General features: G+C 38.5%; 1 protein-coding gene across 1 annotated transcript in view; it reads right to left on the minus strand.

Moving 5' to 3' along the window:
* Positions 1-18,769, minus strand: part of RAB10 (RAB10, member RAS oncogene family) — a 79,901-nt gene that overhangs the window by 13,774 nt on the left and 47,358 nt on the right. Inside the window, exon 2 of the mRNA XM_002913788.4 lies at positions 14,168-14,228. Within this exon, the coding sequence (XP_002913834.1) occupies positions 14,168-14,228 (61 nt within the window). The remainder of the gene's footprint in view (positions 1-14,167; positions 14,229-18,769) is intronic.

Here is an 18,769-nt window from a genome sequence, read left to right on the forward strand (position 1 = left end):
AAATGTTGTAAAGATGACCTCATTTTTAAGTGACAAGATGGAAATACACAAATAATATTTTTCAATTCCTTCATGACAAAGATCGAAGATATGTATTTTGCTCCTGTAATTACCCCCTTGTTTGCATCACCAATATCTTCCTTTTATGGATCATTCTCATCAGCATACATACATGTTTTAGTATCCCCCTTTCTAAAAAAGCAAAATTAAAACAAAAAAACACTCTCAACCCTACATCCCTCCAACTAACATCACATTTTCTGTTCCCCTCCCCCAGCAAACTTTCTTTTTTAACGTTTAAAATAATTATAGCCTCACAGGAAGTTACAAAAATAGTACAAAGAAGTCTTGTGTATCCTCACCCAGCTCTCCTCCAATGGTAACATATTACACCACAGTACAAAAGCAAAACCAGGAAATTTACATTGGTACGATCAAAAGACCTTAAAGTTCACTTTTTTAAAAAACATACACTCATATGTGTGTGTGGGTGCACATGCACGCATGTATGTAGTTCTCTACAATTTTTTCAGATGTACAGATTTGTGTAATCACCACCACAAACACGATAGAAAAATGTTGCATCACTCCTCCATCTCCTTTAGTCCCTACACTCCGGCCAATGAACTGTTGTCTCTATCTATGATTCTGTCATTTCCAGAATGCTATATAAATGGAATCATGCTATATACAACCTTTTGAAATGATCGTTTTCACATTTTTCACCATGATCTCCTTGAGATTCATCAAAGTTGCTGCACGTATACTAGTCTGTTCCATTTTATTGCTGAATAGTATTCCATTGTATGGACATACCACTTTTAACTACTCACCCATGGAAGGACATTGGGTTGTTTCCAGTTTTTGGCCATTACAAATAAAGTTGCTATGAATACTTATGTACAAGTTCCTGTGTGTACATAAGTTTTCATTTCTTCGGGATGAATACCCAGGAATGTTACTGCTGAGCCATATGATATGTTTACATTTATAAGAAACTACGAAACTTTTCTAGAGTGGCTGTACCACTTACACTCCAAGTAGCAATGTAACAGATCCGGTTTCTTTGCATCCATCAGCATTTGGTGTTGTCACTATTTTTTATTTTAATCTAATAAATAAGGCATGTAATGATACCTCATCGTCATTTAAATTTGTATTTCTCTATGGTTAATGATGGTGAGCATTTTTCATGTAATTATTTGCCATCCATATATCCTCTCTGGTAAAATGGCTGTTCTTGTCTTCTGTCCATTTTCTAACTGGATTGTTTGTTGTCTTTTTTTTTTTTTTTAAACACTGCTACGTGTTGAGAGTTCTGTACCTAGTTTTTAATTCTCTTGACAAGGTCTTTTGTAGAGTGAAAGTTTTAAATATTGAAATCCAATTTAATGATTTTTTTTTAAAGATTTTATTTATTTATTTGACAGAGATAGAGACAGCCAGCGAGAGAGGGAACACAAGCAGGGGGAGTGGGAGAGGAAGAAGCAGGCTCATAGCAGAGGAGCCTGATGTGGGGCTCGATCCCAGAACGCCGGGATCACGCCCTGAGCCGAAGGCAGACACTTAACTGCTGTGCCACCCAGGCGCCCCCAATTTAATGATTTTTTTAAGAATCTTTTATGGATCATGATTTTAGCGTTAGAGCTAAGAACTCTTCACCTAGTCTTAGGTCCCAAAGATTTTCTATGTTTTCTTCTAAAAGTTTTTGGTTTTACATTTTATATTTAAATTGACGATACAGGGGTGGCTTGGGTGGCTCAGCCAGTTAAGCATCTGCCTTCGGCTCAGGTCATTATCTCGAGGTCCTGGAATCCAGCCCCACATCAGGCTTCCTGCTCAGCGGGAAGCCTGCTTCTCCCTCTCCTCTGCTTGCTGCTCCCCCTGCTTGGGCTTTCTCTGTCAAATAAATAAATAAAATATTTTAAAAATAATGGTACATTTTGAGTTAATTTTTGTACAGGGTGTGAATTTTAAGTAGAGGTTCATATTTTTACATATGGATGTCCAACTACTCTAGCACCATTTGTTGAAAATGTTGAGGAAATAGCCTTTCTTTGTTGAATTGCTTTTGTACCTTTGACAAAAATCAATCAACCATGACCCAGTCTGAGTTTTTCTTTCTGTTCCAATGACCTATGTGTCTATGCCTCCCCCCATACCATACTGTCTTGATTACTGTAGCTAAATAAAGTCTTAAACCCAGATACATTCCTCTCGCTTATTTTTGTCAGAGTTGTTTTAGCTAACCTAGACTTTGCATATAAGTTGTTGTTGTTTTTTAACTAGAATCCATGCCCAGTGAGGAGCCCAATGTGGGACCCAATGGGGGGGCTTGAACTCACAACCCTCAGATCAAGACCTGAGCTGAGATTGAGTCAGATGCCTAAGCGACTGGGCCACCCAGGCAACCCTCCATATAAATTTTATTTTATTTTATTTTTTTTTTTTTTAAAGATTTTATTTATTTATTTGACAGAGATAGAGACAGCCAGCGAGAGAGGGAACACAAGCAGGGGGAGTAGGAGAGGAAGAAGCAGGCTCATAGCAGAGGAGCCTGATGTGGGGCTCGATCCCATAACGCCGGGATCACGCCCTGAGCCAAAGGCAGACGCTTAACCACTGTGCCACCCAGGCGCCCCCTCCATATAAATTTTAAAACCAGCTTGTCTATGTCTACAAAAAAAATCTCCCCAGCAAACTTTTTAAAAGAGATCTCTAATTTCTGTCTTCCCAAATTCATTTCTCAACCAATTCTAATAGGACTACTGCTACTACTATTCTACCAAGACTGCTCTTCTTCAAAAGGTCTCCAAAAACCTCTGATAGCTAAATCCAGGATTTAGTTCCTCTTTTTTTTTTTAATTAAAATTTTATTTCTTTGATGGAGAGAGAGGCAGCGAGAGAGGGAACACAAGCAGGGGGAGTGGGAGAGGGAGAAGCAGGCTTCCCACTGAGCAGGGAGCCCAATGCGGGGCTCGATCCCAGAATGCTGGGATCATGACCTGAGCCGAAGGCAGACGCTTAACGACTGAGCTACCTGGGTGCCCCAGGATTTAGTTCCTTTTTATATATTTTAATCATTCATCAGGATACCATAAAATTGACCACCTTCTCTTCTTGAAACATTTTATTCTCATGGCTTTTCTGACACCACATGTTTCTGCTCTTAGTTGATGGCACTGACTGCTCATTCTCAGTAACTTTTGCTGGCATTCTAACATTCAGAGATACAGGAACTAACATTCTCTACATAGTAGCCAGAGTGATCTTTAAATATGTGTCTGATTATACCATTTTCTGCTTAAACTTCCAATAGCTTCAGTGAGGAAAGAATAGGTTTTTCAACAAATGGTGCTACAACAACTGGTTATCTCCATGCAAAAGAATGAAGTTGGACCCCTACCTTATACCATATATGAAAATTAATTTGAAACAGATCTAAGACCTGACATTAAAACTATAAAACTCTTAGAAGAAAATCTGAGGAGGATGCTCAACATCATTAGTCATTAGGGAACTGTAAATCAAAACCACTTCATACACCCTAAGATGGCGATAATCAAAAAAGGAAATAAAGGATGTAGAGAAATTGGAACCTTCATACATTGTGGTATAAATGTAAACTGATGCTGCCACTGTGGAAAATAGTCTCACAGTTCCTCAAAATGTTAAACATACAGCTACCATATGATCCTGCAATTCTACTTCATGGTATACAATCAAGAGAAATGAAAACATATGCCCTCACAAAGACTCATACATGAATATTCATAACAACATTATTCATAATAGCCAAAAAGTTGAAACAACCTAAATGCCCATCAACTCACTGATGAATGGATAAATAAAATGTGGTATAGTCATATAATGGAATATTACTCGGCCGTAAGACAGAATGAAGTACTGGCATCTGCTACAGCATGGGTGAGCCTTGATAACATTACATGAAAGAAATCAGACACAAAGGATCAAATAATGTAGGATTCCACTTATATGAAATGTCCAGAATAGGAAAATCTACACACGCATAAAGTATATTAGTGGCTGCCCTGGCTTAGGGGTTTGGTCAGGATGGGGAGTGGCTGCTGAAGAGTACAGTTTCAAAAAAAAAAAAAGAGTATGGAGTTTCTTTTTGGGAATATAAACATGTTCTAAAATCGTGACGATGGTGAATATATACCTTGTAAATACACTAAAAAGCTAATTTTATACTTCAAATAGGTGAATTACGGTATATGAATTATGTCTCATCTCAATAAAGCCATCACAAAACAGAAAAGATTACTAGGCTTAAAAAACAAAACAAAATTTCCAATTCATTATAACCAGAACCACTTCCAAAATCCTTAAGGTTTACAAGTACTACAGGACTTGTTCTTTTCTCCACCCCCCAAATTCTGAGGGACTCCTTTCCTTGACAACTAGAGTCACGTTTTTGTTGTTGCTGCTGCTGTTGTTTTTAATGTCCCCAAATTCACAAGCTTGTTTCCACTTGACAGCCTCTGCACTAGCTGTTCCCACAGCCTGCCTGTACATGACTGGCTCCTCATGTTCACATTTTAAACATCACGTTAACAATGAAGCCTTCTCTGACCACGCAATTTAAATAGTCATCCAATCTCTCTCCATTCCATATCCCTATTTAACTTCTCTGTGTAACACTTATTACAGATTTATTTACTGTTTGTCTCCCATGTCCTCTAAAACGTTCCATCAGAGATCTGTCGGTCATGTTCATTACAGAATCCATGCTATCTACCTGGCGAATAGGAATTCAAATGTTAATGAGTCGGTATTTCAGAAGATTATCTTGCAGATTCTGTATTATTTTACATATGAAGGTGCATGATCCTTAAAAACATATTTTAAAAATGTTTATATGCCTAAAAATATATGTAGCCAGAGATATAACAGAACTACCAATACATGAATATTCCTTACAGTCAATCCTGTTGTACAATTACCATGTTCATACATATCTGCCCTCTATCCATCAACTCAAATACTGTGTGTGTGTACACACACAGAACTCGGGTTTGGAGTCAGATCCATCTGCCCTCTATCCATCAACTCAAATACTGTGTGTGTGTACACACACAGAACTCGGGTTTGGAGTCAGATCCAAGTTTATCCTCAGATTCCAACCCTTCCAGGTGGGTGAACTTGAAGGTACGTAACCTCTCTGAATCTTTGTTTTTTCATTCACAGCCAGAAGAAATAACTAAAGTAAAATTCTGTAATTTATTTGTGTGTGGTAGAAATGAGCCCAATCTGTAGTATAAGAATATGCAAAGATGCAATAGTGTCATTTTGAGATTCAAAATTTGTGTTTTCAAGATGTCCTAGGTCAAAACCATCTCTGCAAATGTTCAAGTTAGTACCTGTCTGTGGTTAAGCTGTACTCAAAGCTGGTTCAGAAGGAAATCCCTGGCTTTGCCTGAAGCCTATTTCTGAATAAATGTAAAATAAAATGATTTTTATTTAGCCAAGTTAAAGATGACCTAGCTGGATTTTTCAACTTTTGTAAGAGAATTTCAGCCCTGTCACTTGCCCATCTCATATCAAAGTATATGGATCTGCCCTTTAAGATAATGTAAAATCCCATGTATTCATTCTGCAACTATTTATTGAACTGTAAACAGGAAAAAACTTCTGCCTTAATGAAGTTTTTATATGCTACTGGGGGTAGACAACCAAATAAATCATAATTTCTAGAACTGTACATCTTCAGAGGGTGAAAAGTACCAAGAATACAAAAAGTAGAGAGACTAGGGGCTGATGTCGGGGACGGTGCAACAAGTAAAATTTTAAACAGGGTGGTGAGGGAAGGCTTCAATGAGAAGGTAAAGGGAATAAGGAAGTACCTGGGGGTAACAATGTTCCAAGAAGAGGTAAGAGCAAGTACAATGGTCCTGACCCATGGTTGAGGAACAATAAGGAGGTCAACAGGACTTCAGCTTTTCCTCTGAGAAGTCTATTGAAGGGTTTTACAAAAAGAAGTAACTTAACCTGAGTTTAAAAAGAATCATTCTATTTACTGTGTTGGAAATGGGTGTGTATGGAGAAGCAGAGTCAGGCGGTAATGTAATACCAACAAACTGCCAACAGAGCTGTCATTTAAGAAAAACCATCTAAGACACATGCTATCAGTTCTCCCAAGTTGTATCTGACTTAAATCGAGTTAGATCAGTAAATGCTACATACACAGGCACACATACATATTTCTATCTGTATATTTATTTACATTCTTAGACCACAATTTTTATCATCATTACCTTTATTATATTAATTAAAAATCACAAGAAGGAGCTTTATGAAAATGTATACTGTATTTGTTATGATGTTTTCTCCCACATTCTTTACATTAATTCTGAAAAGAGTAATGTAATCTATTGTTGGTAGCCCTCCTTCTCAGTCCTTTTTATACCTTCGCCCCTAAAGAAATTTCTAGGTAAGTTTTACAAATTAAGCATAGCAAATAAGTTGTTCTTCAGAGATAGTGTATTTACATCTTCCATTTTCCTCAATTCTGAATTGTTTTATCTTTTATTAATCTTATCTAGTCACAAAGTATCTGTAATCACGTGTAACTTATGATTTCATGAAAGAACAACAAAAATTCTGTCTCATCACGGTAGAAATAGTTTAGTTCTTTTCTAAATTGGTAAAAAGTATAAATCAACTAATAATTCCATACCCTTAGAAAGGGGTTAAAGTTTCCTAGCTAAAACCCAGGATGGGAATGTACTTACTGAAGACAAAGAGTGTATAGCAGCCGGGCTTCCAGAAGTGCCTACTGGCTATATGTGGGAGACAGAAAACTTTTACTTCATTTTTTGTCATTAGTAATAATAATTTAAAGAGATCTTCCACAGCATTTCACTATGAACGATGACTCCCAACACCGTCTAACTAGGATATGCATGCGTTCCTCTTCCCCATTCATTCACATTACAAAATTAGCAAATTATATACCTGTATCAGTGTCAAATCTATGACTAAATTCTCTACTAACAAAGAATACACTGCAAAAGAAACCACTTAAATTTAAATCGACAGCACTTAGGAGGTTTTATAATACTGATTAGAAATGAAATGTTAATATAAAAGATACTGAAATATTAATGGCCCCTCTGAAACGAAGGTAATCACTAGATTCAGAGTTAAGTTTCTGTTTTGATCCATGACATTCTACTCCATCTGTTCTTTTAGTCTCCTGCATCTTCCAAAATCTCTTACACCCAGCTACCTTCCTTCTTTTTATATGGTTTTCCTGCTAAGTTTTTTAAATGCTTTCCACATCCCATTTTCATTTACACAGGTCATACATTTAAACCTTCCAGCATGACTGTATCCACCCCACAAGATGATCTGGCTCCTTGAGTCCTTGATCTCAAATTACTCTTTTCCTGAGTCCTGCCTAGATACTTATATCAGCCCCTACCAATTGTTAAGGCAATCAACCATTTATTATGAACCAGAAACAGAGTTCTTGCTCAATATCTCTAAGCTAATTGATGATCCTTTGCCCAGGGCTAAAAATAGCCACAGCTGCTTATTCATTGCTCAAATTATTTTTAGGTTTGCATGCACATACACACCCAAGATTAAAAAGAGCAGGTTGACCCCAATAGGCAAAACCAGGTATTAAGTATCTGAAGAGCAATTAAACACTTTATGTACTCACAATATATTTCTATGTACCATAATACAGATTTTAAGCCTGTTTCAATATCACTCAACTCGGTTTTCCTTTCTTGTAATTTTTTTCTTCTCAGCCTACGTTTAAGGTTTCTGAAATTACAACCCAGTGGCAACAGAACTTTCCTTACATAAAATAATAGACACACAGCTAAGAGAATGTTGTGAAATCCTATTTTTTTCCCACTGATATATTATAAAAGGAGTGATATGTTCCTAGGAACTAAAATAGCTCATTTCCTTACTTGTTAGTCCCACATGCAGGGTCAAGGAAGCTGTGTGCTCTGGCTGCTATTATGACAGCTATTTTTAGTCTGGGCACTGACAGCACATCAATGTGCTCTGCAAAGCAGAGACCCCAAATTTTCTAACTCTGTGTTTTTGATAAGATAATGACATTTTTTCTTACTTTATAAATTAGGATGTCAAATTTTGCACTGGGGTGTTTTGTGTGTGTGTGCGTGTGTGTTTTTAAGATTTTATTTTTAAGTAATCTCTACACCCAACGTGGGGCCTAAACTTATAACCTGGAGATCAAGAGTCACACACTCCACCCGACTGAGCCAGCCAGGGGTCCTACACTGAGTTTTAACAAGACCTGGATTTCCTCAGAGATATGCAATTTCTCTACTTCAAAATACCATTAGTTTTAACTATGCTTATCTTCATTTAAAAAAAAAAAAAAGTCTGAAACCTGCTCTCGCAGAGCTTATATTCCAGTGGCGAAAGGAACGAGCAAATAAACAAATATATGATCCCAAACTGTGATCAATGCTAACAAGGTAAACAGGATGGAGTGACGAAGAACGGGGTTAAGGGGAAAGGAAGACAATTTAGATAGGATGAGGAGGGAGGTCCCTGACACTTATGGTGAGTGAGAAGTATGAACAGAATCACCAAACAAGGTCATTTAGTCAACAAATATTTACTGGGCATCTGTATTTGCCAGGTTCTGTTCTATGTGGTCATTATAATAACCACATATCAGACAGATAGGATCCCCAGCCTAAAAAGGGGAGGAATAGACATTTTTTAAAAATATGGTAATTTTATGCTTTTTAAATGTATTTATTTAATAGAGATAGAGAGAAAGAGCATGTGGGGCTCAATCCCACAACCCTGAGATCATGACCTGAACAGAAATCAAGAGCTGGATGCTCAACCGACTGAGCCACTCAGGCGCCCCAAAAATATGATAACTTTAGATACTAAAAAATACTATGATAAAGATCAACTAGGATAAATGTGACAGTGCCTGAAGGACTGGGCTGCTTTAGCTTGAAATCATGCAAGGCCTCCCTCAGAGGATAATGTGGAACTAAGATCCAAATGAGAAGGCAGCAGGACAAAGATCTGATGAAAAGCATTCCAAGTGGAATAACAGTTGAAGTACAAAGGCCCTGAGATGGGAACATGCTTGGCATGCTCAAGGGAGAGAAAATGGCCACACCGACTGGAGCAAAACTGGTGAGAGATGAGGTCAGAGGGGTAGTAGCCACAACCTGACATTTTCAAATTTCATTTCTGATGAAATGGGAAGCTTCTGGAATGAAGTGGTACTTCAGAATGTTCAGTCTAGCCACAGTTGGGGGTGAGGGGGGTGGGAGTGTTTGAGGGAGGCCTATAGAGCATGTACAAAGGTCCCAAATTGGAAAAGAGCTTGCCATGTTCACGAAATTGAAAGATCAGCTGCACAAGAGACCACAAAATGAGGTTGAGGCCATTCTGTTAACTGTGGTAAGGAATTTGGATTTGGAATTTGGACTTTCATTTGAAATGCAATGGAATTCAAAAGGCTATGAACGGTGAAGGAATGACATCTATACTTGATTTATATTTGAAAAAAGATTACTCTGGCTGTTATGTGGAAAAAGGCAAAAAGGAAGAAGGCACAAAGGGAAATAAGGACCTGTTAGGATATTAAGAACCTGCCTACTGCAGTGGCTCAAAGAAGCAGTACTGGTGGCTTGGACTGGGGTAACAAAGGAGACGGCCAATTGTATATGGATTCTAGACATAGAAGACTGAATCAACAGGCCTTACCAAAGAGGATGTTGGGATTAGGGGACTGGGAAGAATCAAAGATGACTCCCCAAGAATCTGGCACCTTACGTAAATGGTTAATTCCTCTACAATGTGACACTACTGATTTCTGGTTGACTGTGCTGATGTTAAATTTGCTGCTGGCTGGGTGCCTGGGTAGCACAGCTGGTTAAGTGGCTGCCTTTGGCTCAAGTCATGATCCCAGGGTCCTGGGATCGAGCCCCACGTCAGGCTCCCTGCTCAGTGGGGAATCTGCTTCTCCCCTGCTTGTGCTCTCTTGCTCATGCTCTCTCTCTCAAATTAATAAATAAAATCTCTAAAAAAAAAAATTTTGCTGCTGGTACAAAATACAGATGCCAACAGTAACAAACATTTCTGATCACCCGCCCTTAAAAACAAAACAAGAAAAGGCAAACTGGAAGTAACTCACTATGGTTTTTTTCCTGGTAGGACCTGCAACACTATGGAAAATGTAGACAGATCCTGAAATGGAAACTTCTAGAGATCTAGGATTTAAAAAGCCACAGCTGCTTCTCTAACAGCCAAACAGGCTAATTTTAGGCCTACACACATGCCTTGGCCAGGGTGAGACCCATATCCACCCCTATGCAACAGATAGCCTATAAGACCCTTGGAAAAAAGACAAGAAGTGAAGATCATTCAAGTAAAGAAAAATAACACGAATCTTTAGCACAGACTGAAGAAAAGTTTCTCAAATCAATATTCAATCATAGAACGGAATTTTTCATGCTGAAACAAGAATCTGAATATATTCATTCAAACTAGAGACAGATTTAAAAGAAAAAATCACTATGATTTTTTAGTAGCACCTGGAAGAAAAACATTTAAAGTTGAGTAAGGATAGCGTTTTGAATTATGAGTAATGGGTTTTTCATGCTAAAAGCCTTCTTCAATTATGGCGGCATATTCCAGATCTCAAGTTGGAGATGCATGGTCTCCTTCTCCCTGGACTGTTAGCATGCAAACTTTCAAAAGCAAAGAAAGAAAATCAGCTAGCACAATGCTAACCTCTTAAAAACTATCAACTGCAAATTTTCACCACTCATTCCTAATCTTTATAAGAAATGGATATTTCAAATTAAAAGCAGTCTTATATATGAAAATATAGACTAAATGAAATTTTCCTTCTCACGTGTTTTTACCCAAAAGAGGTTATATTAATAATGTCTAAAACTCAAATTCTAAATTAGAAATGTTACCATTTCTGTGCTATACTTGAGATTTATAGGTACAGTAGAAATCTTTTCTAGATTAATCTTAAAGGCCACACTGGAGGACTTACTGTTGCAAAAGAACATCTTCTGGAAAGGCTCTCTTTTTCAAAAACAAGTGTTAGTTGTTACTATTTACCTCTAGAAGCTACAGAAACTAAAATGAGAGGGAGAAAAAATACTTAAAGCCACAGGACAAGGAACAGAAGGGAAAGTTTGTGGGGTGCCTGGGTGGCTCAGTGGGTTAAGTGTCTGACTCTTGATTCTGGCTCAGGTCGTGATCTCAGGGTTGTGAGATCAAGCCCCAGGTGAGGCTCACACACCGGGCATGGAGCCTGCTTAAGATTTTCTCTCTCCCTCTCTCTTAAAAAAAAAAGGGGGGGGGAGTTTGTGGAAGTCAGTGTAGAAGGAGGACGAATAGGACAAATTTAGTAGGGAAAAGGTTTTATGTATTATATAAAGAAAAATATATCTTAAAACATAGTTTTTTGCGCTTTTGTTTTTGCTGTATACACTCACATGTAAATGTACATGTAAACTGAGTCAGAATCACAATGTAAAACGTATCTCTTACCATGAAAAAGGCTTGAACATTATTGGTTTAAAATGTGCACAGAGGGGATGCAGTTGAGAGGAAAGCCAATCAGTGTGGCAGAGCCCATAGGGCCAATGCTGGGATAAAGGCATGGGGCTAAAAAAGGTCAGGGAGGAGAGTTGGTTGAAATTCAGAATAAGTAATTGACATCCATTCCCTTGAGATTAGCTTTAATTATAATGAAACAGAGTATAAGGCACAGTTCATTTGCTGAGTTACTTCCCAGTTAAAGTAAGGAAAAAATCAATGATCACCAAGTGGACTGTGCTTCAAAAGGAATCTTTAAATTTAGGAAATACTTTAAAATGTCTACATTTTATTTAAATTTGTATTTAACTTTAAAGACGTTATAAAGATTATACCTCTAAGTACATGGTCAGGTAATGACATTCTGGTTAAACATATCCTACTCTTCTAATTATTAGCTCCGTTTGGCACCTGGGTGGTTCAGTCAGTTAAACGCCCAACTCTTAATTTCAGCTCAGGTCCTAATCTCAGGGTTGTGAGATTGAGCCCCGTGTTGGGCTCCGCACTGGGCATGGAGTCTGCTTAAGATTCTCTCTCTTGGAGCTCCTGGGTGGCTCAGACAGTTAAACATCTGCCTTTGGCTAAGGTCGTGATCCTGGGGTTCTGCAGATCAAGCCCTGTGTCAGGCGCCCTGCTCAGTGGGGAGTCTGCTTCTCCCTCTCCCTCTGACCCTCCTCCCTGCTTGTGCTCTCTCTCAAGTAAATAAATAAAATCTTAAAAACAAAAAATTCTCTCTCCCCCTGCCTCTCTCCAAACCCCATGCTCACGTGCACTCTAAAATAGTAATATAAATATTATTATTAATATTAATAGCAGCTCTCTTTCGAAGGGAATAATTTTTTGAAACTGTCTTTGGATTCTGGGACAGTGTTCTCTCCTAATTCTCTAACTCTCTCCTCTGCAGTCTCCTTTGCTAACTTCTGCCTCCACTCATACCGTAAAATAAGATGTTATCATTCTTAGGGTTCTAGCCTCTTAATGGGAGATCGCCAAATAATAATAGCTATGTTTTATTAAACATTAATTACGTATCACACATGGCTCTTAGTGCTTTACATGTACCACTCATTCTCATAACCACTTTATGACAGGTCCTTTTACAGTGAAACCCGAGATAACAATGAATTCAAATTTAGCACAATTACCGACTGGTAATGAAAAAAATGACAGGACTGGAAAGAGCAGCAAAATCAACTGTCAAACTGCACTATTTATAGGAAGCAGTATAGTAATAGTGTTACTCTCACCTCTACAGTCTGAGCATGTAATGCATCCCTGCTCTGCCATTTACATGCTGAAGATCTTAGTTATTTCAAAATGCATCCATTTCATTATCTATAAAACAGGGATAATCCAGAGAAAGGAAAATATACACCTACACAGAGATTTATAGCAGCTTTATGTGAATAACCAAGTTGTGATGTATCTTAACTACTCAGCAATAAAAAGTAACGAACTTACTGATACACATAAAAATCAGTGATAATTTTCAAAATAATTACACTGAAAGAAGCCAGCCCAAAGCCTCCCCACCCGGCCCCCCAGAAAAGACGAAAGAAAAGAAGACACTATATGACTGTATTTATATACAGTACTAGAAAATGGAAACTAGTCTACAGTGACAGAAAGCAGAAGAATGGTTGCTTGGGGACAAGAAATAGGAAGAAGGACAGATTACAAAGAGGCTTCAAGGGTGGATTATGTTCATTATCTTGACTGCGGTGATGGTTTCACAGATTTATATATATGTCAAAACTCACCAAACTGTACACTTTAGTTGTATCTCAACAAGGCTGTTAATAAAAGGGAATAACGAATCTCGCAGGGTTCTTCTGAGTATTTAATAGGTCAATATATATATAAAACACTTAATATTTACTATAAAATACTCTATTCTAATTTTAAAGTCTATGATTCATACTTGAATACAAATTTAAAGAATTTCATTTTACTTCTATGGGTCAAATGCTATATAAACTAATAAAAATAATGCCTATAAAAAGTCATGAACACATTAAAGGAAACAAATATTTTAGCTTAAAACTCTCAAAGCAATGAACTAATTTTTATATTGAGTGTGTGTGAGCAAAGTATGGTGCTAAAGGCTCTACACAGATTACTTCACATAATCTTTAGAACAATCTTTTGAGGTAAGTGGTATTATCTCTATTTTACAAATGAAGATATAACAGCCTCACAGTGTTATGTAACTTGTTCAAGTTCATAGAGTAAGTGGAAAAGGTAAAACACTCAGCCAGATCTCATGGACTGCAAATAAATAAAGTCCATGTCAATAATTATTTATTTATTTTTAAAGTAATCTCTCCATCCAACATGGCACTCGAACTCCCAACCCCGAGACCAAGAGTCACATGTTCTACCAAGTGAGCTTTCAGGTGCTCCATGTCCATAATTTTTTTACTTCACTGAAAGAAGGTGACCTGACTGCTGGCTTTACAAAGGAAAGTCTCATAGAATCTAAACAGGTGACAAGGAAGGATTTCACTGCCAAACCTTCAGAACTTGGCAATCTACTATATAAAGTAGGTAAATCAGCATCACTTACCATATCTGTAGCTTGATCTTCTTCCCTTGCAATTCAACTGTTTTGATCTTAAAGTCTATTCCTACAACACAGAAAAAAAAAAAGGTAAATTGTATCTATGGCTCTGAACTTAGCTCTCCTAAAATTAACTGGAGTAAAAATAAAAACACATTTTAATTTTAATTTAATTTATTTATTTGACAGAGAGAGAGAGACAGCGAGAGAAAGAACATATGCAGGGGGAGTGGGAGAGGGAGAAGCAGGCTCCCCACTAAGCAGGGAGGCCCACGCAGGGCTTGATCCCAGGACCCTTGGATCATGACCTGAGCTGAAGGCAGATGCTTAACGACTGAGCCACCCAGGCACCCTAAAAACACACTTTTAAAATGTGTGTTTTGCTCTTGATACTAAGTATGCAAATTCTGAGCAAATTATCCAATTTTAATCTTGAGTAATAGAAGATCCAACATGGCAGAAGAAACAGCTCTACAGAAAGAGTTTTTACAATTGGGAAATGAAAAGGTAAACTTTAAAGTATCTAAAATTTCCTTTTTGGGTAGGCTCCACACCCAACATGGGGCTTGAACTCATGACCCCAAAATTAAGAGTCTCATGCTCTACCAACTGAGCTGGCTAGGCACCCCTAAAATGTCTAGTATTTTAATGCAAAAGAATAAAACTATGTTTCCTAGTAGGAAAAAAAATACAGCCTTTACTAGCTGCAAAGTAAAAGACTACTACCAGGGATAAAGAGGGTCACCTGTTTCTTTTCTTTTTTTAAGATTTTATTTGTGAGAGAGAGAGTACACATGCGTACTTGCAGCGAGGGAGGAGGAGAGGGAGAAGCAGACTCCCTGCTCAGCAGGAAGCCCGACATTGGACTCAATCCCAGGACCCTGGAATCATGACCTGAGCCAAAGGCGGGCACTTAACTGACTGAGCCACCCAGACACCCAAGAGGGTCATTTCATAATGATAAAAGTGTGAATTCATTAAGAAGGCATAAAAATACTAAATGTTTAATCATCTAATAACACAGAATTTCAAAATACCTGAAGAGAAAGTATTGTAGATCTCCCAGACTTGTCTGCTCCCTAACCAACCAAAATCTTCAACTTGAGTTGAGTTTCCCATACCCAAATCAAAAGAAAAAGAGGGCCATGTGCCTGGCATTCATAAACCTCAGGCTTTATCTACAGCCCATATTTTTGTTTCTCTATGAATTACTGAGAAAATCGTCCTACAGTGACCTAGTTGTCAAGACCAACTCTGAACAAGACTAACAATTCCAATTAGGCATACAATTTGTTAATTAATCTTAATGACAAACCTGACAACCATTACTATTTCAGAAAACTTCCTGAAGAGAGGTGAAATTAGGACACAGTCTGAAACCTCCATATCTTGTGAGATAGAAACTAGGTACAACTGGAAAATTAAGATTTTAGGCTGTTTTAAGCCACCTACCTCCTTGAGTTTCTCTCTTGATCAATGTTTTCTATCCTCAAAACTAGTCAGCAGTGGTTAAAGCAGTTCTTCATTCTTTTCTGCACAAAAACTCTCCTTATCTACCTCGGCCATTTATACCTCAATCTTTATTACGGTTTTTCCTTACCTCTCTGAACTTTTCTAAAAATTGGAGTGAACTTTTCTATCTTCACTCATTCCCTTGGTGATTTTCACTAATTTCATGGCTTTAAATTCCACACACACTCAAACTTATATCGCAACTCTCAAATTTGTATCACAGCCCAGACCTCTCTCTTGAACTCCAAACCTGAGATGACCATTTATTGTCTATCTGCAAATCCCATCTTTCGCAAAGACTAAAGCAGAAGTCCTTAAAAAGGGTTCATAAGGCCCTATGCATTCTGCCCACTTCCCCCATTTTCTATCCTGTCCTCATAATTCTCTGCATCTTTCTCTGATCTAGCTAAGTGTATCAGCCTCCTTGTTGTCCCACACACAGGTCAGGAAGATTCCCACCTCAAGGGCTTTGCATATAATTATTCTCCCAACTTGGAATACCTCTTTTCCATCCATTATGGCTCCCTCTCCTCACTATCCTTTCCTAAGTGCCAACATTACCCCATGTCCCTCACCCTATATCCATTGTCTGTTAATAATCCCTACCCTTGGGGTGCCTGGGTGGCACAGCGGTTGAGCATCTGCCTTCGGCTCAGGGCGTGATCCCGGCGTTATGGGATCGAGCCCCACATCAGGCTCTTCCTCTATGAGCCTGCTTCTTCCTCTCCCACTCCCCCTGCTTGTGTTCCCTCTCTCACTGGCTGTCTCTATCTCTGTCGAATAAAGAAATTAAGAAAAATCTTTAAAAATAAATAAATAAATAAATTAGAACTTTATTAAAGATTTTATTTATTTGATGGCGAGAGACAGCAAGAGAGAGAACACAAGCAGGGAAAGCGGGAGAGGGAGAAGCAGTCTCCCCAATGAGCAGGGAGCCCGACATGGGGCTTGATCCCAGAACCCTGGGATCATGACCTGAGCCTAAGGCAGACGCTTAATGACTGAGCCACCCAGGCACCCCTAAATTAGAACTTTAAAAAAATTGTGCAAAAAAACTTCACAGAACTAAAGGAATCTATTTTAGATGGACTCACCAAATGCCCAGCATAACGAATAAAATAAGGTCTATACCAAGTAGTAGCGCCATGAAATTTCAAGACACCAGGAATAAAGATAATATTATAAAAGCTTGAAGAAACAAAATGGGCCATATTAAAAATCAAAAGTGACAACTCTGAGCTTGTATTTTTCAACAGCAACACTAGAATACAATAAGATAATGTTTTTTTAAAGATTTTATTTGACAGAGAGAGCACGAGAGAGTACAAGCCGGGAAAGTGGCAGAGGGAGACACAGGGCTGACGCAGGGCCGGATCCCAGGAGCGGAAGGCAGACACTTAACTGACTGAGCCACCCAGGTGCCCCAATAAGATAATGTCTTTAAAAAAATATTTTCAACCTGACGCACCTGGCTGGCTCAGCCAGTATCATGAGACTCGATCTCACAGACATGAGTCTAAGACTCACATGGAGTACAGAGCTTACTTTAAAAAAACAAAACAAACAAAAGTATTTTTTTTTAAGATTTTTATTTATTTATTTATTTGACAGAGATAAAGCAGGAGAGCACAAGCAGGGGGAGCAGCAGAGGGAGAGGGAGAAGCAGGCTCCGCACTGAGCAGAGAGCCCGATGTGGGGGCTCAATCCCAGGACTGAGTCACCCAGGCACCCCACAAAAGAATTTTCAACCCATATCCAGCCCCAAATCAAATGAAAGTAAAATAAATGCATTTCCACACATGAAAGATCTCAAAATAGTTAGTTCCCATGCATCTTTTCTAAGACAACTACCAGGAGATTGCGTTGCCAAAAATAAGAAGAAATCCAGCCAACAGTGAGGTAAATGGCAGCTCAAACTGGCCTAGAGAGCAACCAGTTCAGAAGCGAATGAGGACAGAAAAGGACAGAAAAAAAATGAGAGGAAAGTTCCAAGAAGTATGCCTACTCAGAGAGGGAGGGGAAGAAATGGTATTAATGTAATTTGTATGAAAAACAGAAATACAGGGGTGCTTGGGTGCCTCAGTTGGTTAAGCATCTGCCTTCGGCTCAGGTCGTGATCCCAGGGTCCCAGGATCAAGTCCCACATCAGGCTCCTTGCTCTGTGGGGAGCCTACTTCTCCCTCTGCCTCTGCCTTTGCCTCTCTCTCTCTCATGAATAAATAAACAAAATCTTAAAAAAAAAAAAAAAGAAAAGAAAAATTCAGAGGCAATTCTGTTGCAGAGTTTGGGATTAAGTATGGATAGTGTCTTGAAATCTAAGTGAATGTAACAATGAAGGAACTGTAAATTACAATAAAAACAGAAAGTCATCCAAGAAAGGAAATGTGATTAGAGTACACTACTTGGTTTAATAGCTAATAAAAACATTGTTATGACTATTTGAGATGAAGAAAAAGGCACCAGGAGTGTCCGGTGTTATCAGAGCAATCGATTCTCATTTCCCATAACAGCAGAGAGAATTTCTGAAGTTTTTTTTAAGATTTTATTCATTTATTTATTTATTTGGCAGAGTACAAGCAGGGGGGAGCAGCAGACACCCCGCTGAGCAGGGAGCCTCCCGGGAGCCTAATGCAGGACTTGATCCCGGGACCCTGGGATCATGACCTGAACCGAAGGCGGACGCTTAATCGACTGAGCCACCCAGGCACCCTGAAGTTAAGTTTTTGGGGTTCATTTTGTTTTCAGTTAAAAGCTATGACTAAGGAATATGATGTTGAAGAATAGAGAAAAAGGCCAGAAAGTGTTTGGAAAGGGAAACACACAGGTAGGCACAGGGCAAAGATTTGTTGTTGCTGCTGTCCCAGGCCTTGAAATACTATGTGACTTCTAAAATTCTGGTCTATTTCATTAACAGAAATAAAAATTGGGTTAACAAAGAAGGAGGTGTGTTTATAAATATGTTCTCTCCACTGCTTTAACACTTCAACTTGATCATCATATTTTAGCCTGGCCCTAAGCCACCCCTGCAGTCTCATTCCCTCCAGTCTTCCCCCTGTAGTCACCTTCAAACACAACTTTTGCAGCTGTGTACTTTTT

The sequence above is a fragment of the Ailuropoda melanoleuca genome, chromosome 4, assembly GCF_002007445.2.
Source record: "Ailuropoda melanoleuca isolate Jingjing chromosome 4, ASM200744v2, whole genome shotgun sequence".
Classification (NCBI taxonomy): domain Eukaryota; kingdom Metazoa; phylum Chordata; class Mammalia; order Carnivora; family Ursidae; genus Ailuropoda; species Ailuropoda melanoleuca.